This window comes from Dermacentor albipictus, chromosome 7, assembly GCF_038994185.2.
Source record: "Dermacentor albipictus isolate Rhodes 1998 colony chromosome 7, USDA_Dalb.pri_finalv2, whole genome shotgun sequence".
Lineage (NCBI taxonomy): Eukaryota > Metazoa > Arthropoda > Arachnida > Ixodida > Ixodidae > Dermacentor > Dermacentor albipictus.
The window spans coordinates 114,552,110-114,576,919 of NC_091827.1; the positions used below are offsets into that span (position 1 = coordinate 114,552,110).

A 24,810-nucleotide genomic window follows, 5' to 3' on the forward strand; every position below is an offset into this window, starting at 1 on the left:
CTTTGGGGCACAGTGTTTAGCCAAGCGTTACGGGGAGGTTTCAACTCAAACCATGCTACATAACTGTGATAAATAGGTCCAAAGTTCCTACAGCAGCTATCTTATGTCACAAGTTTAGTCAAGAGCACTTCTTTTCCTTTTCTTTTTTTTTGTAATTTTTGTGGGGCCATTGGAGGGAGGCAGTTACATGCTCCTGAAAACAGACTCGCTTGTCCTTACATCTTTACTTATTACTTGTGCGTGAATGCTTTGTGCAAGTCTGTGATCGAGTTTGTGTAATCATTAGTTGATTTTACTTGTTTTCTTAATTTTAACAAGAGACGAGAAAGTGCCAAGACTCGCGAAAGTTACATGTGAGATGTAACGCATACATGCATGTCTTTTTTTTACTAGTACTGCCACATTATTCGCTTTTACTCACCTTACCTTTTACTTCTATCTTTTATCTTTTGCTCATATATTAATTGCATAACCTTTTAAGGAGGCTCACAGGAAATGTTGAAATGTTCAAATGGTAGCATGTGGTATACTATTGTATGGAAGAAATTTCTTTGTGTGCTTTTGCATATTTTCTCTCTTGCACTTTGGTGCCAAGGTATATTTGTGTGGGAATACGCAACTTTCTTTTCATCTCATTGTGGTCAGGGGTCTTTAATTCGTTTATACCGATTTTTTTTTTGCATTTAAATCATACTTTTCTTTGTCCTAATTCAATTTGTATATTGTTATGGCAAGGCAGTTAGGCTGTTTGCAACTTCATTGCTAGGGATTTTGAAAGGTTGCCAGGGTGTCTGTGTATCTTTTTTTTGTTTTGCTGTATAAATTATTTCCGTACATCGTTATATTTTAACTCTGTTGTTTCTTTGCCTAGGCATTTACTTACGCAATACTCTGTGCCACCAAGTGCCTTCAGCAATTGAGGTTATGTTTTGGCGCATTATTTTTAGTGGTCCCAATAAAATGTTTCCACATGGCCAATATTTCTCGCTTTATCTGGCTGCACCTCTTTGCCACCCACACGCAACTTTGCTCTTAGATGCACCAGTAGGATGCAGCAGCTCAGCGTGCACAGGAGAAGCAAACCTTTCTTTCTCTGTATATTAGTTGTTTTTTTTTTCTGCATCACATTCTTTCTCTTCATTTGCAGCTACTACAATACAGCGTGTTGACAAGGGAGTCCGGCATGTACAGGTCTCGCACTTAAACCACCTGGACTCAAATTTTGTAACAGAGGTTGTAATTTGTGGGTAATTTTAGTCGGCGCTATGTTTGGATGCAGTGCTTGCCTCTTAAGAGGAAGCTTTAGCTCGGGTGCTCCTATCTAAATACATGTAAAAGGAGAATTCGTTTTTCTCAGCAACCAATGCACCAAATTTGATGAGGTTTGTTGCATTTAAAAGAAAAACTTAAAATCTAGTGATTGTTGGTTTCGAATTTTCATTTTAGGGTCTCAATGTTTGATAAATAACTGGCAAAAATTGAAAATTTTCAAGAAACGAAACTATAAAGTTTACAACCCTGTAATATAGCAACGAAAAAGGATAATACAATGCTGTGAGTTGCATCTGGTAGTACATCTAAAGCGGACAACATTTATGTGTTACACATGAATCTAAAAAATGTTTGTATTATAGAAATACAGATTTTGCAGAACCGTTGTAAACGACGTAACAAATTCACGTAAGATATAAAATGACATATCCAATTTGTCCACTTTGAATGATCTATTGGATGCCCTTTACAGAACCACGATAACTGCTCTTGATGCAGAGCTATGAATTTGTAAACTTCATGCTTCTATTCTTTTCAAACTTTAAAATTTTTGAAAATCTTTTTAACAAAATTCAGGACCTAAATCGAAATTCCGCTTCCAACAGTCACTAGACTATAACTTTCTCTCTCAAATGCAACAAATTTCATAAACATCGGTCCAAGGGTTATCTCAGAAAAACATTTTTGCGTTTTACATACATTTGAATAGGCGGTGTCAGAGTAGGGCCCGAGCTAAAGCTTCCTCTTAAACCCGGTATGAATCAACGGCACGTGGTGCCTGTGGTGATGCCGAACATGACTGAGAGAAGGGTGAAAGGTTTGTTTACTCTTCCTAGACTGACATAAAATGCAGCAAAAAACTGTCCGTAATATGCTGGCAGTTAAACACATACAGTAGACTCAAAGGGACAAAAAAAATGTGTTCCATTTATTCGAATTTCCAGCAAAGGATGCAAAATTCACCAATGGTCAGTTTGCTAGGAAAGGGTCGAAGTATTTTGATGTTACTGCGGTGCACAAAAAGTCTTTACTGCGCTCGGCTCTTAATATTGTTACTTCTTTTGCGGATGATTGTGTTCATCTGAGAAAGGATTCCCATTTCTGCTACGCCGTCCTCGCATTCAAAATAGCACTGCAGATTTTCTACTGCATCTCTTGCTGTTTGCTCTGAAACACTAATGCTCAGTGGAAAAGTAATACTTATCTCTTCATCAATGGAGTCGTAGTCTTCGCCACAAGCTTCCCTGATCATATTTTTTCACTCTCTCCTCAGAGCCAGGTAACAAACGCACCATCTCAAGTTTCTTGTTCCTTGTGGTGTGAGTGAAGCAATAGTGGCAGCCCGACTGTGAGATCGTAACACCTACTCTGTAGTGCTCCCTTCCTCCCTGGGGATCATTTCTTGCCTAGTGAATTCTTCCTGATGAAGATACCATTACAACTTCTGCATATTTTCATTAACTTTCCCACAATTGCCTGATCAATTGTATTTTCTTCACAATTTATAGCTTCATCATATGACATGTTTGTTGGACTTGTTCCATACGGTGATGAGGTAGATGGCAGTCTCAGTTAAGTTTCATCTAACTGGAGCTCACCAAAAAGATGTGTTCCATAACCCAGGTTTATTAACATTGGGCCTATGAGTGACCTACCAAAGTGGATACCACTGTTCTGTTTATCTGGCATTTCCATTCAAGTGAGTATCGTTTATCCAAAGTCCAATGTACATTCATTCCATTTCATATGGACATCGCGTACCAAATGCCAGTGGTAGCAGGCAACGCATAGTTCATTTTGTGTCGCAATCTGTGCAGCCACCGCAGCTTTTGAAAGAATGGAGAAAACACTGCAGCAGACAACATGCCGAGTTGGTGGGGATCTCTGAAGCTCACTGAACTTCAGTATACTGGCATTATGTCAGTGCTAATAGAAGTAGATGCGTAGGACAAAGAAAAGACTTAGTTTTGTCCGGAGGTATTCACATTGATACCTTCCTCATACATAGTGAGACCTTCATTCGCCTGAAGCCTTAGCAACACTGTCTCGCGCTGTGTGGAATGAACCACGGGTGTTCTGTGCGCCATTGCTCCTTCTGACACTTGGCCTGCAGCTCTCCTTTTGTGGTGCAATTGATCGAAGCGTACATTTACAGAGGGGAAGGTCACAGCTTTAATGCCAGTGTAGTGCTTTATTTTCTTCCAACTTTTGTCCTTTCATGTTTCATATTATTGTAATGAAAACATCATTATCTCTGACAGCAAGCCATGACCTCAGTTTCATGAAATTCCTACAAGTGCCTGTTACGGATCAGACATAATGCAAGGTTGCTTTTGCCTTTCGGATGATGTGGCACCACTGTTCTTGCCACTGAAAATATGCACATTTTTCATCCAGAATTGGTGCTGGAACGACATGTGCTTGTGATTCATCTCAGGAAAAAAAGAAAAGACAAGCAAAGGCCGCACTGCATTTAAGCATGATATTAATGAGCACGCCCATGTAATCCACGTCTGTACGAAATTTTGGCTAATAGAAGCGAGCATTTCAACCTGAAGGCTCATTCACACCAGGCTCCCTTGTCAACGCAGCCTACAGTACCAGCTAACTGTGGGCAGTGAGTAGTAGTATGTGGTATAAATAGATCACACATCAAACTGGATGGCTCAATCCTGTGTTCACAGATATGTCTCGGCCCCTTCTCTTTATCTGCCAAGTATAATGTGGGGCAAGCTTCTGGAAGCGCATGTACTACTACCGCGATCATAGCATGCATGGAAGCAGATCAAGCAAAACAAGCACTAAGTGAGCTAAAAAAGACAGGCTTCTCAGCACAATGCAAGCTGCCTTCTTAGACTGATACGATGCTACAATGCTCGCATTATGTTCATGCAAGTGTTGATATTGCTCCAGAATGCAGCTGCGTCATTTGACATGCTTCATTGGTTTAGTGGACGTGATGCAGAGTAGGCCTCGTCATTAAGCTTCGACTAGTATTGTTACTGGGAAGACTCGTCACCTTTTGCACACAGAAATGTTGCAAGCACACTTTTTGCACATGCCAGGGATCAATTTCACCAGGAAAGTTGCTCACTTTCACTATTAGCAAATTTTGATAGGAGATTCGGAGTGCTTCCAGAGCAATGTTTTGCAGTCTTTTTGGTGCAAGGCTTTAACACTGGCAGGTCGACCACGCTTGCCTGCCTTTAGAAGCCTAGGTAACTTCAAGAACCAGCAATCACCTGTGATGTACATTAGCAGGTGCTTCGAATCTGCTATAGCAATTTTACTCAAGGCTGTGCCTAGCATCATGGCCATTACATCCCTGTCACGTGGAAAAGCTTAAAATCCAATCGTAGCCGATGGCTGTTAGGCACTCAGTTGCTGTTCGGGGATTAGTTTTGCCTGAATCCAACAGTCTGTGGAGACCGTCAGATTTAGTGCAAGAGCTTGCACTACAGTAAGGAATTATATGCTACTGTATAAGCACTGCAATGTGCATATGATTTTCAGATTGCCGTTTATTTGCATGTTTTAGTGTATGTGTGGCTGCTTTCACTGGCATTTGAGATTCGGGTAGCCATTTGTAAAATCCCATAAATTGAGTGGCTGTCTGTCCCACATTTAAAACTGGAGAACAACATTGTATGAGCACTTGATCAGGTTTGAACAACGGCATCTTGAAAAGCTTGCAAAAGTATATGTTCTTGGTACTGAGGCTTAAAAAAGATTGTGCCATTATCGCTGACCAGAAATCATGCAGACCCTGATTTGCAGCCCTGGAATGTTCAGAAACAATCCGAGATCAGGTGGTGCCTGCAGCGCACTTGTGATCTCGGAGGCCACATTCTGGGGCTTGCGTCATATGCGCTAACCATGTGGTGCCTGCATCTCACACTTAGGTACTGTTTAAAGACTCTTACTAAGAAACTTGGACGTTTCCCAGCCTTACAGCGTTGCCAAGATTGCTTCAATTATATATACTGTATTTCCCTGACTATTACTCGCACCCATTGCATAGTCCGCAGGGACGGAAGTGCATACGCAAGATAAACAAAACTTTATTTTCTACCGCTAAAATTCTGGGTAGTAAATAATGAGTCAGTAGTAGTCATAGTCAAAGTAGTCAATCCTGAAACTCCTTCTTCAGGAGCCGTGGTATGAGCAACGAGTCTTATTTTCGCCTTCACTACTGAATTCACCGCTACTCACTGTTGTCTTATCCACGCTGCAAGCTATTCTTCAAGCTTTGGCCAAGCTGGTGTGTTTCACTTCTACGCTTTCCTTCATCCGTGTCCATACACTTTTTTCATCGTGTCAAATTCTTTCGCCGCTGTTCGATTGGACCTTAGTTCTTTTGCATGCTCGACGACTCTGAGCTTGTATGAAGCTCTATGTAGCCTTTTCAGTGCCATTGCAACTGTTCTTGTATCTTGCACATCTGTGCAGTTGCATAATAATTTGGCTACGAGGTTTCATGCACATGCTCACAAGTCTGAGCACTCAAAAGTTTGTATATCACGAGCAGCACCCTCTTGCATGTCACGAGCTACCAGTATGAGCCGGAAACATAGCTTGTGCACAGCGATAATCATTGCAGACTTGATTTCGTTGTGTGTCAGCACAGAAAAAATCTGTAGGTGCAGTGTGAAGTTGTTTACTTCAAACATGCTTCCCCCAATACAAAATGAAATCATGTGCAGCCCGCACTCATAGATAGTCTGCGCCCCGCAAAATTTCAGCTTTTAATCTTGTGTGATCCGCAGACTGTAGTCTGGAAAATACGGTACTCTTTTTTTATAGCCCGTTTGCTGAAATCAGATTTTGTTCTTGTTGGTCTTTAAGACCATTTTTTTTAATTAACCATCAAATCAGTCCAAACCAGGCATCAAAGTGCACACTGTCTTGTACACGTAACGTAATAAATAAAAGGAGGGGAATGGCAGACTTTTATGCAGGAATGGCTATTTCAGCAAGGAGCCGTTATCAGGGCAATCTCTTGTGTTCAGACCAGGTTCCAGTTGTAAAAAGTGGGGCTGTCTAAATCAGAGGAGCTTACATGGTTGCTCAAAAAAAAAAACAAAAAAAAAACTGTGTGTGTGCTTTGTGGTGAAAAGAGGCTGTGCCTGTTCAAGTTAGAGAGCCTACCTTGAGTAAGATTGCAGAGTGCAGCTATATTTGCAATGGCTGTTGGATCCGTGACTAGACCACAAAGATGGTGCATTTTTCTTTTTTTTTGTATTTCGTGGTTGAAACTGTGTGAAAGTGTGTAGACGTTGAGTAGCTATGGAGACAAGTGCACCTAATGCTGCAGCAGAGACAGTCACTGTGAGAAAACTAAAGCAGATAGCTAGTCCATCTTCGTAATTACTGCCTCTATTACACGAAGTCGAAGAACGACACAAACAAGTGTGCTGCTTCCACTGCATGTCTTAGAACTTAATAGTATTTGAAAGCAATTGTACAACCAAATACAGTTGAACCTTTAGCCAGGCTGGCGACAGAAAGCTGCTGGTTGCGCTTTCCACACTGCAAACAGGCTTCGATCACTTGTGTACACGTGTGGAACCCGTGTATTGTAGCGCCTTGGCTACCTTTGAGGCTTAACTGCCACTGGTGCTACATTCTTGTGTCCAGGTTAAAGGTGAAAACCCATAGGGTGGAGTGTTCCACTGTCATGTTTAGTGGCCTGTCAGCTTGACCAGGGCTTTGATTCAGTATCTTCGTCCTGTAAACACCAAAGGACGAATGGGCTCCATGGCAGCAACGTGGAGCCGGTGTGTTTAAATTAGATGTGCTTGTAGTGTGGCTCAGTGGGCTGCGGTGTTCTGCTGCTGAGTGTAAGGTCACGGGTTTGATTCCTTGCCATGGTGGCAGCTTCTATTGAAGTTCGAATGTAAAGATGCTCGTGTACTGGGTGCAGGTTAAAGAACCACAAGTGGTTAGAACTAATACTAGTCGCTCCACTACAGGATCTGTCATTGCTCCCATGTACATCAATAAATAAATAAATAAACAAATAGACATATTCACTTTAAGTGCTCTCGTTTGAATGCCCTGGCAGCTTTGCTGCTGTGGGGAGACTCAGTCATGCAGTGCTTCCAGCTTGCCATGCATCTGTAATACAGCTCAGTGTTAAAGGGAACGCACAGTTTTTATTTGGCTGTCAATTTTAGCTGAATTGTAGCGTCAAGGCATGTAGAGCATTCTTTTAATGCATAGAGGTCAGCCGAATGCACCACATAGGCATTTTTTCTTTTTTCTTCTCTCGATAAAGCAGCAGTTTTTCAGTATGTTGGCTTTACTACCAGCTAGGTGTTCCCTTTAAGACTCGACAGTGCTGAGCACCTGGAACTTCTTTCACATCGTGCCGAGTGAAAAGTCGGCAAAAGTCTTGGCGGACGCACAGATTGCCCTCGCAACACTGCAGGCTTTTCTTTGCCGCATAGAGTTATACTGCTCACTTCAAGTATGCGTGTGTGTGTGTGGGACGCCGTTCGTGTTGGAAAAGCTGGGAGCTGTATTCACCAGCGATCACTTTTGGGGATGCAATCACTTTCACGAGATTCCATGCAACTCGGCACTGGATGAATTGTAGCGTATGGCCAACTGTGTACCCGACACCATTTGAAGATAGCGTGCTTGGCACAGAGCCAGAAGCAGTGTTGGCCGTAGATGGCAATGCGTCCGGTAGCGAGTCGGGCAAAATCTTGCGAGAGTAGTCGCATCCCTGAAATTGATTACTTCACACTACTGCCATTGCACGGATTCTTGTGCCAGTCTCGATGCCATTAGGGCAAAGAGTGGGCTACATTTGTGCTTAGGCATTTTCCTGCGAATCTTGGCTCATTGCCATGGCACCTGCCAACAGTGCAGGTTACGTTAGTGGTTGGGTAATAACCCACAGCCGTTCTTTGTGGGGTCTTCTTCGGTAGGAAGCTTAGTAGTGGACTTCTCCCTACTCTCTCCGCATTTGCACTCTTTTGATTGCTTTTTTTATGTTTGTTACTTGTGAATGTGTTTGTGCCCATTTTGCTTTTGTTTTCTTGGGTTGTTGTTCTCTCCTTATCATTTGTTTTCCTTTTCTGTCTCTCTCTCTTCTTTCCCACATTTTTTTCCTCTGTCTGCCAATCTCTCAAACCTTTACACTGTCTTGTTTATGTCATGCGCAACCCTTACACAACTTCCCACTTTCCTTCTATTTTTTTTTTAAATTTTGTCTTGATCCCTGCTACCCCTCGAACCCTCACAATTCTACATTGCAAACCATGTGCACTTTTTGTTTATCTTTCATCAATCACTCATCGACACCCCTCCCCCCTTCTTTCCCCACCGCATTCTAATCTATGCAATCATCCCAAAATCGTGCTGTGTGCCCTGAAAATGATGTTCATACGTTATCTGTTGCCACTGTCAACATAAAAACATTCACCTCACAACCACGTGCTAATGTTGTACTTGTCTGACATGATGTACCCCTCTCAAAACATGGCCTCTCGCTGGGGGAAAAATTTCCATGCTTTTCTGCCGTTGGGACATAAATATGCTATTGCCCTGTTTTTCATGCTACCTGCTACATTAATTTTACGGACATTCAACAAAAATGTGATAAATATGTCTCTGTTGACAAAATCATCAAACTCTCCTGCTTTAATTTTTGCAACTGCACTACATTGAATCACTGCATTGCTTGGGAACAATGCTAAACATTTATGGCATAACTGGCTTTGTACGCTTCGGTGATCTGATGAAAACCCATATTCGTTGCTCTTGGAATCTCCCATTCTTTTGTATTATCTAATATTTGGAAACACCATTAATCCTAAAATACATAATCGTTTCACAAAATACATTATCATTTCATAAATGTGCTATGAACTGAACATTACTATTCCTTTGATGAATCCATTGGATTAAACTCTCCCAACCCAAAATTTGTTTTTATCTGTCCCCCACAAAAAACTGTGACTCTGTGATTCCAATTGCACGCTTGGTTACTTTTGTATGGCGTTACCAATGGCCGTGAAATTGCCGCCAACCTTGATCAAAATTAACGATGCACCGCAGTCGGTGCAGCAGCCACCCGCCAACGCTTCGACTCCACTCTCGCCCTCCACGACGACCTCTAGTGGTCAGCGCAGTGACCAGCCACCTCAAGGGATCAAAACAAAGCTTTTCAGTGCTCTCGGATTTCATTCCCTCTCACCGTCTTCGTCTTCGTCGTAATGTGCGGCGGTGTCGTGCCAGGCCCGCACGTGTTTTTCTATTTGCTCCTCCTCCGGGGGAAGCAGCCCGTTTAGACAGACTCGACGTGACATGTGTTGGCCTGAAGGCGTGTGGACTGCCTTTCCGTCTCTTCTCCTGCACCCTGTTGTCTTGGTCAAAGGGCTCTTTCGACCTGCACTCCTAGGGGATGCGCGATCCGTTCATTCCGTGAAGTCGATTGGTACTTTTTTGCACTGATCCTTTTTTTTTTTCCTTCTGCATTTCTCTGAGAGTGTTGGTGGCATTGTGTGATTGCAGACCAACTCTAGGAAGGCACTTTGTGTCCTACTCCCTGCATGAGAAAATGTGTCCTCGTAGAGAGAGAGAGAAAAAAAAAGGCTTCACTTGTCTTCTGTGAGAAAAGATCACGTGCCTTGGAGGTGCACGCATATTACTCCGTGTCCTGGCAAGCTGTAGTGCCTGTGTGTGCCATTGCTAAGTGCTGCATGTACAGCACGGCCCACTGTTACTGGGAACATGCAGTCAGCATTCGGCCATTGATTGTTGCCGAAATGTAGCACAGAGGCCCACAGAGTGATTATTTATGTGTAAAGGTATGTGCAGTAGATCTTGTCAGCCACTTCTTTTCGATGAAGACAAAGAAATGTTCTATATGTTGGCTTTATTACAGACTAAGTATTTCCCTTAGCAGTGGACTGCACCGTACGCATTTGCATGTTTCAACTTCAAGATCCTCCCTCTTGGTTTTGCCTTTTCCACTGTCTCTCTTTCAACTGTCGTGCTAGTTCTAGCCTCATGTTTCAAATGAAGACATGGCTGCAAGGTGGGTTTTAAGGTTGAGGGAGGGGCAAGTGAGGTTTATTTGTGAGACCTATTTTTAAGCCTTTTGCTTCGTGCTCTTGTTCATAGATACTACACTCTTTTTGACATGGTGCCCGGAGACCTCCAGATTCAATGCTCTCGAAATGTGTATGTGGAAAAAAACGCTGCTGTGCTTAAAGGAAGCACCGCATTGAGACTTCCCTCTGTATTTTCCTGTCGGCGTCATTTTTTATACACAAGTTCCGCAGCTTAGCTCATTACAGTGCGCTTGCAGCAGTATGAACAGTCGGCTCCCTGGTGTCAGGTGCTTTGCATGGAACTCATATTTCTTTGTGCAAGTGTGCTGGATTGCCTTCCAATCTTTTGTAGCTCTCATATTTACATGCCAAGTGCACATGTCAACCAAATGCACCAGAAACTTTCTACTGAATATAAAGTTTTGGTTTCATTCAAAATTAAGAGAGGCTAAAGATAAAGAGATAAAGAGATTGATCACAAAAGCTAATTTAATTGTGCCAAAAGGCAATTTTAAAAAGAGCCACACCAATAACTCTTGTCATAAAATTATTTTTATACCTTGAGCTTTTAGCACATCGAAAGGTCGAAGAAACTTCAATATAAAAATAATGACTATTGCTTTAGAAAGAATGAAGGCCTAAAGATTGCAAAGTACAGAGTTTGTCATAGTGAATTTCATACATGTGTTTTACAAAATTGAGCTTCCTTAACACTGTGAACTGTTGACGCCTGAAAAAGGAGAAAAAAGGGATTTTTGAAAAGATGCTCTTCGTTCACACAGGGGAGAGCAAAAAAATAAAATAAAAAAATAATTATCAGTATGTATAGGAGGCTAGATAGGTAAATAAATAGACTCGGAATGCCCGAAGTTGGCGAAGAATGATTCACATTAATAACCTACTAAAGGGGCAGTCTCGTACTACAATCATTCAACTGCCACGGGAAAGATGAAAAAGTTGTATGCCTCGGCTCGCTTGTCTCGGAACACATTCGTCTCTGGTTCTGTGTGGTGGTCTAACCATGTCTCGACCGTCGTGTACCGTAGTTTATGCCAACAGCTTATTTATGTCAAGAAAAGTTCGTTATCCGGTATTAGTTGCTGTCACTTGGTGCATGTGATTTCATGATTTCTCAGTCCATTAAGAAAACAAATTAACAGCAAAAGTCACTGGAAAGTTCTTATTTTTATCTTTTAAATATTCTTCTTGATGCCATGAGGGTAGCGTACAATCTAAGCCAGTTGCGCACTCCCAAGTTCACGTACTGATGATGCGTGTGGTTGAAGAGGTGTCCCACACCCGGTCATGAGGGGCACTGGGTTAACACCCACAAAGCCGATCATGTACGCACGTAAATGCCCAAGAAAGTTTGTGGGAAGACGGGAATCCACGCAAGCTCAATTGTAGAGTGTTGATGGCATCATGCAAGAGATGTGGTTTTGGCTGCCACTTGGGGCAGGTTTTCCTTTCCTCCACTTTCATTTCCATTTTTCTTATGGTTTCTGCTTGAAAGTCTAAACAGACTCAACGTCTGCCCCTACAGTGTCCCTCTGATAGCCAGGCATTTGCTAATCATTCCCATGGTGGTTGAAGCGCTGTACATTTGGCACTGCCTATAGACACAGGGGCTGCATTTTACTCTACTGTGCACTTTGTATGAAAAATCTGCGGGATGGGCTAGTTTTTGGACACTTGCCACCAATGGTGGAGACGAAGGGGGAGAAAAACTATACTTTATTTTAGGAACAGCAATGAACTGTGATACGAGTAATTCTTGCCTTTTGCTGTCAGAACGCAGCCTTCACATGAAGCCTTGTTAACCAGCATCGACACTTGTACACAGCAGCTTCAATATGCCTGCAAACTGCTCTTGGCTGTCTAATTGTGCTGCACTTGGCTGAAGTGCACGTGATAGCCACACGTGATACTGGTGTTTGCAAGTTGGCCTCACGCAGTTTTATCTTTCTCAATGTGCCATTGTGAGACGTGGCGATTGAAACATTCATAGGGCTTGGTAAATATGCCATTCTTTGCTCATTGAGATGTCTCGGAATAGGTTCATTCAGTGGCTGCTGTTTCCACCTGCTTGTGCTTTTCTTTTACCTTTCCTCACCCTAACTATGGTCGCACATCGTGGCTGGCTGTGTTTTCAAAGTTCTTGCTTTTCTATTTATTTACGTTGTGCTACGAATGGTGTACTGGCATACATTAATTTTGATTTGTCTAGAAGCTTGGCAAATAATAGGGTGCGGTGATGAAGCCTTTTAACTTCCGAGCCTTGATTGAAGCAGTACTGTACCCTCTTTTAACCCCTTAAGGAGGCAGTGATACCTTCACTTAAGTGTTAATAACGGGGATATCACTTGAGTGTGATCATCACTTTTTGGCTTTTGACTAGCTCTCCTCACAATGGAGATGTCGGTATACATTCTACCAACATCACTCTGATTGAAAAAAATTTCTCACCATATTCGTAGACATATTTCTGTGTTCTAACCACGCTATTAAGGCATATTGCATTAGCAAAATGAATTGTTATGGTAGTTTCTTTCGGGAAAGAGTGGGCGCCCAAGGGGTTAAGAGAGTATGGTGCCTGTCGTGATTGCGTATTGTGGATGCCCATGGTGCAGTTGAGACTGTTGTCACAAAGCCAGGCATGTGAGATTATTCCACTCCAGGAGCTTTTTACCCTCATTAGGCCTGGCTTAAGCACTTGGCACTGATTTTCTTTTTCTTTTTACTGAGGGTCTTGTTGTTTTATTGCGAGCCTTTCTTTTATACGTGGGCCTATTTGTGGAGCCAGTTTCAATCATTTTATGGGTGCTTTTATGCATTTGTTATTGATGAGCGAATAAAAGTAGCACCCCCCTCTTTTTCATTGCGTCTGCCTTTATCACTGCTTTTTTTTTACATTATCCTCTCTGCATAGTGATTGAGATGTTCCTTTAAAGGGAGGCCAAACAGCAGCATTGCGTTAATTAGTTGGTTTAAGTACTTTTTTTTTTTTCAAGAGTCAATTAGCATTTATTTTGGAAAAGAAGGGACTGTTAAAACACATAGGAAACTTGTTGAATGTCTTGTTGGTATGGCCTTGAAAGTTTCTTGGATGTCTTGCTGTTATGACCTTGGAAGTCTCGTTAAATATCTTGGTGCGGCTGGTTGTACCAAAAACGTTCCAAATGCATTTCTAGCAGGCTTCCAACAATTGTGAATGGTCAGCTTGTTCATACAGCTGGTCACGCAAGTTAGACATCTAACTAGCTTCCAGTGTGTTTCTGAAAGGCTTCCAACAAACTTCAGCATGCCAAGCAGCCATCTTTCTAACATGTCATCATGCACATGTATTGCTTGCTTAATGCCAGTAATTAGGAATCCCGAGAAAAAAGGGTTTTCCTTGGGGAAATAAACTTTTTGGGCCACTCAGAAATTTAAGAAAAAATGTTACGGTTACTACAAATGCAATGAAGATTTTAAAATCCCCATGTACTTTGTAAAAAATGGGTTTCGACTGTTGGTGGCCTCACGGATGCGTTGGAGTTGTGCCCTGCATCCAGATGTGGTGATCCTCTGCACGTGGGTTTCAGATGCGCAGTGTTATGCTAGGATCGTACGACGAACTGATGGTTGCTGAGAAATTTGTGAGTACCACCTGCCGTATTCCTGCACAGCAGGTCATGCCGGAATGCCAGGGCCCCAAGAGGAATATTTGCCTTTCAGCGGGCCCTCCCCTTCTTCTTTCTGTCACGAGATTATTTTTACACCACTTTCCTGCACTTGTTGTGCACGTGATGGCAGGTTGGGGTTTCCACAGTTGACGCAAGGAGTGGTGTTTGCTGGCCACGCTCACTAGACATTCCAAAATTTCTGCGTTGCTTCAGACCAAGGACGGCAGACGAGAGACACATGCTAAGTGCAACATTTCGCCTAACGCTCCACTCTGGTACTCCACACTGGTTTTTGTCAGGATTAAGTTACTGTATGGAGCAACACGACGGTGATCAAGTTTAGGTTCAACTTGGAATCGTGTCTCTTGAGTGTTGTATAAGTAAGGGAGGCAGGTGTAAGTTATTCTTCTAGTTAAACCGCTGGCTTATTCGCACTCAAATATTGCATTACGGTAGCATTTTGCAATTTGGTATTGAATGCCTTACTTCTGTGCAGTAATTGCCTGCTTTATCCAGAAAGGATCATAGCTGCAAAACTGGGGGAGCAGGTTCAGGACCATAAAAGTAGTTGTGACAGTGGAAGAAACAGTGGTGAAAAAAAACCTGTTGCTGGGTTGGAACATGGCTTGCCATGCCTTGCCAAAAAGGTGACAGACGGCAGCACCGTTGGTTCTTTTGCTGGGAAAGTACGTGTTTTGGACAGTGCATACTTCCAGTTAATTCAGAAGGAGACAGGGATGTACGACACCGAGACGTACCAGTGAACGAAATGCACAACGAAAGGCCTAATCTGGGCTTAATTTAAGTGTAAATGAGCCAGCGGCTTACCTGGGTAAGCTGTCTATATCTGCCTTACTTATTTATGAGACATTCAGTACATTTAGGAGTAACTTGACGACAGTTACTCTAGGCATGAACAAATGTATGTCAAGTCGGAGACAATTTTAGTGTGCTCACTAAGGTTTGACTAAGCTGAGATAAGCTGCTCACTTCTGCAAGTGGGAGGAAAGATGCCTACACTTTGCTGGCTATTCTGTTCTCACACACCCTTCAGAAAAGCACGACCCTATAGCACTGGGAGTGCTAGCAGAAGTCTTTCTCAGTTCAAGCACAGCAAATCACTTTCATTTTACTTTGGTGTGTACTAGAATAATTGAGACCCACAGGCACATTCACTCACCAGTACAAACATTCTGCAAGCTAAACATTTCTGCACTTTAGTGAGTGTTGTCTGTAGCACATGTGCCCTAACTGTTCGTAGTTCACACAGTCCATAAATATCGCACTACCGGTATTGTTGCCGTCACCGTGCACAGTATCTTGTGTAGTTGCGGCCAAACGCTTCAATCCTTGCAAACTATGGAAACCATGCCTGCACGACTCGGGCTTTGAGGTGTTTTACCCCGAGGCTTTTATAGGGGCTGTATTCTTGATTGATTGCTTTATTCAACATTGCTTTCGATGTGCATCGATTGGTTTTGCCAGCTTATGGGACGGCTATTGCTCTGATGCAATGTTTCGGTGGAGTTAATGTCGTGCAAAAATAATATCCTCTAGGGTAGTCAGTTGAGAATGTAGCCCCAATTTTATTTTGATCACATTGTTGCGTGAATTTGCATACCCACCAACCGCTGGCACGCTTGTTTCTGTTTAATATTTATTTTCTCCACATTTTGTGACACACGCAGTCATGAGGCTGTGTCACCTGCTTTCATTTTGCTCACTTTCTCAGCATCTCATTTGCTTCTGTGCCTTTACAGCTTGTTTGCCATTTGATGATAGTTTCGTAGTTTATTTCATCATGAGTAATTAGGGGGTACTTTGTACCTTTTTGTGAAGTGCAGAGTTATTCGGCGCTCAAATTCTAAGCACAGTGGGTGTACTGTCTGCTACATTTTATTGCTTATTTTGCAGAGTTCTAGTTAGTCCATAAAGTTCTTAATGTCTGTGGGTTACTGGGTTCCTGGAGATGTGCACAGCAGCAACAGCACTGGTAGCAACATTATGGTGATGTAGTGTCTAAACAGAGAGCACACAAAAAAAAATAATTCTGCAATGACATCATCTTGTACATTGCTGCCAGTTTAAAGTGTCAGTAGCGACGTAATTGTTAAAGTGCAATATTTTTTATATCCTTTCAAATAACACTGACAGCACATAAAAAAAAAAGAATGCAAGAACATTGTAGTGAGACAAATTGCCACAAGATGTCGCTACCAGCTTTGCATCTGGTGTCCACGCCTCCGGCAAGCCAGTAATTCGCAAACATAAAGAAGTTTAGAAATAAATTGAAACTTTCAGATATCTGCGCCACAAACTGACGGAATAGTAGTGTCACTCATCAGACAGCTGTGAACATGCCGAGTATTATGGGGCAATAGTTTACACGGCTCCTCTGGCTAATCTGGTGGCTCATTTAATTTCTCAGAGATGGGGCATTTCATGGTGTGTGCAGTTTAGTGCTGCCTTTAGGTACATTGCTTGCCTGTTTTACCCAAAACCAATCAAAAGTGTCTGGTGTGTCTACGGCAGTGTGGTACTGAAAAACAGTCGTCTCAGTGAGAGGAATGGTAATGCCACCTTTGAGTGTTATAATGAAATGCAGAATGCGCTGTGGTTTGCACCACTGTTTTGTTGTAGGGAAGTGGACATAATCTTTTGTCTGGCGTTGCCACATACAACCACATGCATCTGACTTATTCTGCACAAAACAGGCCAGTAATGTGTCCATGTGAGAAGCATAAGTTGCATGCATCCTGTAATGCTATCTGTGTGCAAAATTAGAGTATCAATGAGCCAACGGTCTAGTTAGAGAGTCACGTATACCTGGCACTTTGCACAACACTACTACAAGATTGATCCAAATCTGTAGCAGCCAAGCCCTGTGTCCCTGCCACCTGTGTGGATGTTCAGAACAACTTGCGTGTATTAGGTTCAAGCTTTGATCATCGCCATCTAAGCAGTTTGAATTCCCTGTAGCTCGTACAGCAGATAGCTTCTGTGCATTGTTGGCATACTGCTGCTTGCATCTCATTACTTAGTGCTGCTACACTAATGCTAGCTGTGTCGGCTTTGCATCTTTTGTCTGCAACCCAATTTCTGGAATGTGCTGGTTTGCTGAGCCCTCATTGGGCAGTTTAACTGCACGCATGCTCTCACTACATTTACCACATTTTTGCCTGTGTACTTGGTCCAGGGGTGATCCCTGACATTGCAGCAAGTGTGCATTGCATCTTGGGTTACTTTCAATATCTTGTGCCTGTTCTTGCGATTGTCAAGCAAATGAAATTGTGTGTGGCCCATGTGGGAGCGCTTAATGTAACAGGCCATGTGACAGTGTCATTTGGGCAAATTGGCGCATGCTACAGGCCTAGCTTTGCAAGGGGCTGCAGAGGTGTGCTCTTTTTTAACCCTTTGAGGGTCGATTTTTTTTCGCCATATGCAACCGCCCAAGGTCAAAATTGTTTTTTTTGCAGATTCCGATTCTTCTTAGGGACTTAATTCGAAAAAAAAATTGCCGTAAGTGTTCTAGGGTGACCGTAAAGTGAGAAAAAAATATTTTGCATTGGTATATATGCACTCTTCATTCATGAATAACAAGAATAAAAAAAGGAAATGAACTTATCAGAATAAAAAATTTGATGCACGTTTATGCACAAAGTCCAAGGCTTTGAAAATCCGCACACGAGAATATTTCGCAAGCCTCAAATGTTCCTGCTCTTACACTAACACGTACGTCCATAGCGTAATCAAACTGCATAGGTGCGCGCACTCAAAAATGTTTGGTTCTGTGCCCATCAAAAAAAGCAACACGTGTGACAAACTTCCGCTAATCTTCATCTTATTGCCAACCAGCTAGGGCAATTCGTTTTAGTGAGTCTTAAAAAAAAGAAAAGAAACGGAAACGCATGCATGACGCATTCCTTCCTATGTGCACCCCCGTGAGCACTAAACGAGCGAGAAACAAGCGGTTGCCCTTTGAGCGATCAAGAACGAGATAGCCATCAGTTTCGCAAGCGCAAAAAGCCGAAACCGCCTGCGAAGCAAAATACAACCAGCCGCCCACCCGCGCGCACTCCAATGTGCGAGCGGTGGTATATAGACACGCGGGAGCAAAGTAGCGCTAAAACAAACCATGCAACAAAAACCGAGAGAGGGAGGTGCGCGAAAAAAGATTTCCTGTGTCCCCACATAGTGGCAGCACATGACAGAAAAGAAAAAGTTAGGAAATTGGCGCGCTTTTCAAGCGTACAGATGGCGCCGTAAATATACGGCATCAACCATTTTCGGACTTGTTCGCGGCGCCGTATATTTACGTCATTGACCGTCAAAGGGTTAATATGAAATGTACTCCTTTTTTTAAAGAATGAGTTGCAAGTGTTTAGTCTAATAATCTTATTTTGCCCCAAAAATGCCTTGAAATACCATTACTGGACTTGAGGCTTGAGCTAATGTTGAAGTTCATGATTAGAACATTAAGTAAATAATTTTTCCTTGAATTTTCATAATTATTGAGAGCATTGATAATGTGAACCTTTTAGATAAGAAAGCTTGACATATTTAGTTTTCACTTTACAAGATACTGCCAATGATCCATTTCATTTGCTTGCAAAGAAACCTTGATCCAGGACTCTGTGGTTGGCTTGCCTAACAGCTGACTGTTTGAAGACTGTTTGTGACTGTATACTCCAGGCTTTTATAATGTGCCTGTATGTGACCTCATTTTGGTGCCATGCAATGTGTTATCCTCAGTTTCACTATTTATGGATGCTTTTCCTTTCATATGTGTTCAGCATAACTTTGACCCCATATTACAGAAGCATTGTATTTAAGGGGAGATGCATGTTGAAAGTTGCCTCTTTAAAGGTTCCGTTTCAGAAGCTTTGAAAAATGGTGCTTCAGCGTTGCTTCTGTGTTTGAATATGTCAAGGCTCAGTTCACACTGGATTATTGAATAAAATGCTGCTGAGAAGGAGGCCACAGGTTCAGTTCCCATTGTCAAACATGTGTTTTGCAGCTGCACCAGTTCAGGTGCTTATAGTCGCCACACCTTATCACAATGAGCGCATATGTAATGCACACTCATTGCAGTGAAGTGTAACACTAGGCTAGTCTATGCATCCCCGCAGAAGCGCTCGTGATGATGGTTTCTAATCGTCATAATTATTGTCCCCAGTCCTCCCCCAGTGATCTCCAAATTACCTTGTTGCTTGTATCAACCATACTACCCTTGTGCCTAATGCCATGTCAGTAATTGACCTTATGCCGTGTCAGTCTTTTACTGCCCTCAACTGCATTTTACTTCTGTTAAAGTTTGTAGCTAGGTTTAAAAGTAATAAGTGGAGTTAGGCATATTATGTTGTGTTATGTGCAACAGTGATCTCTAGAGTAGAAAGGGCAGCAGTGCAAAAAAGCATGCACACAGCAAAACAGGGACACAGTGCAACATACTGGCTATGACTAACTACATTTTTCATTTCACCAAATAAACACATTTAAATTGTTTCAGGATAGTTAATCTATTAATTTTTTGTTTATCCCTCACTGTAGTGGTTGGCCTTGCTACTATCCATCAGTGTGCACTTTCTGACAAGCACAGTAGTATGAGGCATTAGTTTATTATGTTCTCAACATGTGTTTACACATGCCAATACAGGGACGACAACAGCAGCCGGCAGGACACGCTTGCCGGGACATCGTGCGTGTGTCATTTTTAAAGGCATTCTTTATGACTCTGTGCAACACATCCCATAGGTCGCAGGCGTAGTCAGTCGCGCAGTCATTCTCAGCATCACCCGTATTTGAAAAATAAAGAATTGTTGCGTCCCATAGAGGCGTGGTAGGCTGTTTTACAGTCTTCTATAGAAATGCTTTGCCAAAAAAGGCTATGCAAGGAACACAGTGTCACTTTGCCAAAATAGCAGTGCAGAAACATTTCTGTATTAGCTTAGAGGCCATGCATCGAAAAGCATAACTTCTATGAAAATAGATAGCAGTTTCAGGAGATGCAGAAGGCACAGAGGCGCAGCATCTCTCCTTAAATTCATGCACCTGAGCATGTGTAATCTTCATTTGCAGTATTCGTACTGTAAATCTGTGCATCTTTGCTTTGGTAAACATTTCGATCATTGCAGTTAGCTTTATTCATATTGTGTAAATGTGCTTGCATGCCGACGAAACAGTTGGCTTATTAATGTTGTTCTGGCAGCAATGCTTTGTAAGAAAAGCGTGTACTTCATCTTTATGAAGTGCTCCTATTGTTATGCTGCACTGCATGGCACCAAAAGTCCCCACCAGTCCTTAGCTGACTGCAACAACGTGTGCACAAGCTAAACTGCATTGCAAGTGCTGCTCTCGAAATTGCGCCTGTTTCTTTCTAGCAGTGCGGTGGCCCCACTTTGCAGGGAGCTCCCAGCTATTGTTCACATGTCAGCTGCTTTTTCTCTCAGTGCCTGGATGATGGTGCCCATTGTGGTGTCCATTTTTGCATTCAGCAAAGACAACTTAGCACTTTTAAGTAGGTGCTCGCTGTTAAAGTGTACGGGACTGTACCTGAACATGCAGGGCCCATTCGCATTATTGTGCTTGCAGTGTCACTTCATTAGTAAATAATTTTAGAGTAGCACTGTCTAGCCTCTACGGAGGTAATTAACTTTCATGTGATCTCTTTATATCTTTATGTATCTTTTGCTCACTTGAGTCAATGTGGCATAACTGAATGTGACAACTTTGTTGCGGCATAACACTTAAGTTTGGGTTGTTTTTACAAGCTAGGAGTTACTTTTCATCCTATAGCTGTAACACCTTATGCAGAAAGTTACATTTGATAAGTGTGGTTATATTGCAAGCACGGCATGCTGATGAATCTTCGGTCATGTTTTCCTGGGCTCCACTAAGCTTTCCGACATAGGCTAGGATTACTCATCCAAATAGCTTATGTGACGTGAGTTTGTAACTTTTTTCAGGCTAGGTATATCGCTCAAGATCTTAAGCTAAGCTTCTACTCGTATAGGAAAGTATTATGCAATGTTTCTGATAGGTTCACTTCAGTGTTTTCAGTTAATACCACAAGAAATAAAACCAGGTGGCACCAATAAAAGCACCCTACAAAATATTATTCCCGGATAGCTTGGATAGAAAAATTGTATGAGGCAGAGAATTATATATGGAAATTTTGCTACCTTAATGTATCGCACCATGCGAATAGGGTTGATATGACATAGAATTCATACTAACTTACTTAACAAGCATTAAAGCACATTTGCACTCAGCACAACTGTGAAATAGTTGGCTCAAAATAGCAATTACATGCTCTTGATCATGGCTGTATCGTGATCTCACCTGGCAACGCTTGTCACTGCATTTTAACGGTCGCCACATTGCATGTCCAGTCCCTCAATGATGGCGTCTGCCTCGGGATGTACTACCATTTTTGTGCCACTATCTTTTGAGTTGTTTGTGACTATAGCAACTTTATACCTTTGTAAAAGTGTCAACAGGTGACATAGCATAATGTTTCAAATGAAAATAGTGTGTCGAAATTCCAGAAAAAGAATTATTTATTTATTTTTATTTATTTCATTATCTTCAATGCCCGAAGGCATTACAGAAGGGAGTGGGGGAAAAATACATAATTGTTGCAATTGTTAGCAGCTAGTATATACAATAATGATTGTCGACAGCGGACTAAGTAGTATTAAGTAGTATAAATAATTATATAAACAACAGAAAGACATTTTCTTAAAATATACGTAGTCAGCTAAAGAATACCAAAGTTGGCTTTGGTTCAACACAGAACATGTACATGCACACCAAGTTTTAAGAAATTAGGTGATAATAAGTTCTAGCTATAGGTTTTACTGTTTGCCCATAAAGTTGGAAACAGCTGGTGTTAGTCATTGTTTTGAAGTCTCAAAACATGCTGTAGTTCGCAGCCTCTCTTTGAAGTGATTGGTGTGCAATGTTTGATGCAAATCGTGAGACAGATGTTTTTCTGGTACTTGTTTGTAGATGACCAGCCAGTTTGTTTTTGTTTTGTAAACTTCAGTGCTTCTTTTTAAGCATGGAAAAATATTTTGTAGTTGTATACAGACATATCAAATAGCTCTGATCCAACCTTTTGAGTTTTCAAAAAATGGCAAAAGTCGATAAGACACACATTATTCACAAGACATGAAAGACATGCATGATAATACATTAGTCAGAGACTTGGGAGCTTTCAAACTTTCAGCCTCTCCTATACCGCCAATATATGTGTGAATTTAAATCGACATTGCAGACGACGGAGTGATCTGGTATCTTTCAACAGTCCCGCTCTCTCATCTTCACATTTACTCGGGAACCCGCGAGTGGCCATTTTGTACGAACGTACACGTCATGGTGGGCAGTACAGCATGGTTGCCTAACCCCCTTCGCTTCGCAAGAAAAGGCAAGCGGAAGCGACATGGGCGTGAAAGGGTGCGCCTGCGTTTGTGCACCGCGTCCTTTCTTTGCCTTTCCTTGCGAATACAAAATCAGATCACCCTTTTAACACCTTTCCTCCTCCCCTTCTGTCCCTCCTTTCTCTCTCTCCCATTTCTGTCGCTCTCCACTCTGACCTGACCGTGCATTCTGTCGCGTCCCCCTTCTCTGTGCCGTCCCACTGGCTGACGCCTCTTCATTTCTCCATCCTTCCATCTCCTGTTTCGGTCTCTCTGTCCCCCTTCTTCTTTTGTTTTTATTCTCTCCCACCATCCGCGCACCCCCCACCACCACCAACACCTTCCCCCTGGGACGTTGTGATTCGGCCTTGGCGGGGGCCTCAGAACGGCCGATTGAAGCGGAGCAGCTCGCTGGGCAAGCTGCGGGCTTCCATCCGCCGCGGCAGTGCAAAGCTGGTGCAGAGGCTCAGGGGCAGCGACTTTGCCCACGACGATGATCTCGCCGCACGGTAAGTGCCGGGGGGAAGGCCCAGTCAGCAGCCCTGGCTTGTGAGGTCTTCACTTGTCTGCTTTTAATGAGGCTGTGTGAGAAAAACCTTTACGAGTGAAAGTGGTCTGGTTTGCACAATGCCAACAGTGGGACTAAGAAAGGGACGAGTCTTTTTTGCATCATTTTGGACTACTCTCTGTGGCCAATGGGTGTGCTGTGGACAGTGAGTTGCATTGGAGGAAGCCAGTTCTTGTGGCTTCCCACCTGTGCTTCCCCTTTGGTCTTTGATCCACACATGGGACAGCTATGTGTAATTCATTCAGTTAGTTTGTCAATTTGCAACAGATAAGTCGTACTTAGTTTATTGTGCCAAGGAAAGCTAGGGCATATTTGCCTGTTACAAGTTTTTTGGGTTTTGAAGAATGTGTCGAATCAAAATCAAACCATATGCAAGGAAGGCTGGGACATGGAAAGTGCAGTGCTGTGGCTTGTGTATCCTTACACTTTCAAGCATGGAACACTTATAGCCGATGTGAAGAAAATGCTGTTCTGTCATACATGCAAGTTGAGTAACAAGCTGGTGTCTTTAGCTTGTGTCCCCGCTGCACCTAAGCTGACCAGCCCAAAGTTATAACACCTAATTGGATCTGAGGACAGCAATCAAGTTTCCTACTTTATCACGAAGGGCTGGCAGATGGGTTGGTGACTTCAGCACATAATTTTTTCCTGAAAGCCAGTTGTGGCACGCAGAGGCCATAGGATAAAGTGACCCCATCATTGCTTGTTGGCTTGTCATGCACAAGCAAACAGCCCCAGGTTTTTGTCAAGTTCTTATGGGATCTACCACTGGCACTTTGTCCCAAGAGCAGTCCATGCCGAATCACCTTACCTGACAAAGATTGAAAAGGAGAGAGATTTTGTGCCTCTGAGAGCCTGGGATAAGCGTGCTACTTCTTGTCTCTCAAGCGGGCACATTATAAAGAAGGTGCATGTTTTGTAAACATGCTGGCATAATGTTGGTAAAAAGAGCAGACGATTGTGTTGTTGCTTAGATTGGCCGTCGTGGCAACAGCTGAACATAGAGCCCCTCTGTTCCCTCCAGCACAGATGGTGCCTTGCCACCATGTCACTCATTACTCCGGTAGTGCACAAATCGCCAGCAGCACCAAAAATAACTTGGGGGATTTCCATGAAGTGCAGGTCGTCCAAAGTGTGCACTGGTTCATGCTGCGCAGCAAGGAAGGTAGAGGTTAAAAAGGAAGGGGGCGGTCATGGTTCAAATGTGTGAACCCAGTGCTCCACTAAGGAAGAAGGCAGCAGAGGAACACTGCTCGTGGATGCTGGTGAGGCAGTTGGATAGAGACCATGCTGTAAGGAGAGCAGCTCACCTCCTTGCACCATCTGCATGCATTTCATCCACTTCTTTCGTCACTACTAAACACTTAAACAAATTTTTTGTAGTTAGAACACTAGCTGGATGGCCGTTTGCAACTTCCAGCGTATAGTCAAAATGTCCAGTAACTTCCGATGAGGAGCCATGTTCTCTTGGCAAAAGATTATCCCTTTTTTATGCTTTGGGTTTCTGCAAGTTCTTGGATCGTGTTTTGTATCCCTGATGAAATTTCGGGGTTGTGTATCATGAGCCCAGCTGCTCGAGGGGAACTTATGAGAAATCCAGTCTGCTGCAGTCTTGTTACAGAGAGCTTCTTTGTGATTCTGTCTAGGCTGAGTTGGAAAATTTTAAACCTGGTAGTGAAATCCAACATGTTGACATAGCCGTAGACGTGTTCAGGATTTGTCATCCATGAAATGTTGGATGCCTCCAGGTGGTGGCTCAAGGCTGTGTTTGGGTGCAACTGATCTCGCCAAAGTAATTTTTTTAAGAGAATGTTTATTCT

The 24,810-nt window shown here is 42.7% G+C and overlaps 1 protein-coding gene across 6 annotated transcripts in view; it reads left to right on the top strand.

Annotated features, from left to right (window-relative positions):
- The window catches only part of Klc (kinesin light chain), a 184,294-nt gene that overhangs the window by 146,108 nt on the left and 13,376 nt on the right, over window positions 1–24,810 (top strand). For 4 of the 6 annotated variants that reach the window (XM_070522619.1, XM_070522616.1, XM_070522620.1 and 1 more), the window contains exon 9: window positions 22,807–22,931. The exons of 1 other annotated variant lie outside the window; for it this stretch is intronic. In XM_070522619.1, the coding sequence (XP_070378720.1) occupies window positions 22,807–22,931 (125 nt within the window). Of the gene's footprint in view, window positions 1–9,339; window positions 13,211–22,806; window positions 22,932–24,810 lie in introns of those variants that run through there. One more of the 6 variants, XM_070522621.1, reaches the window with a different exon arrangement.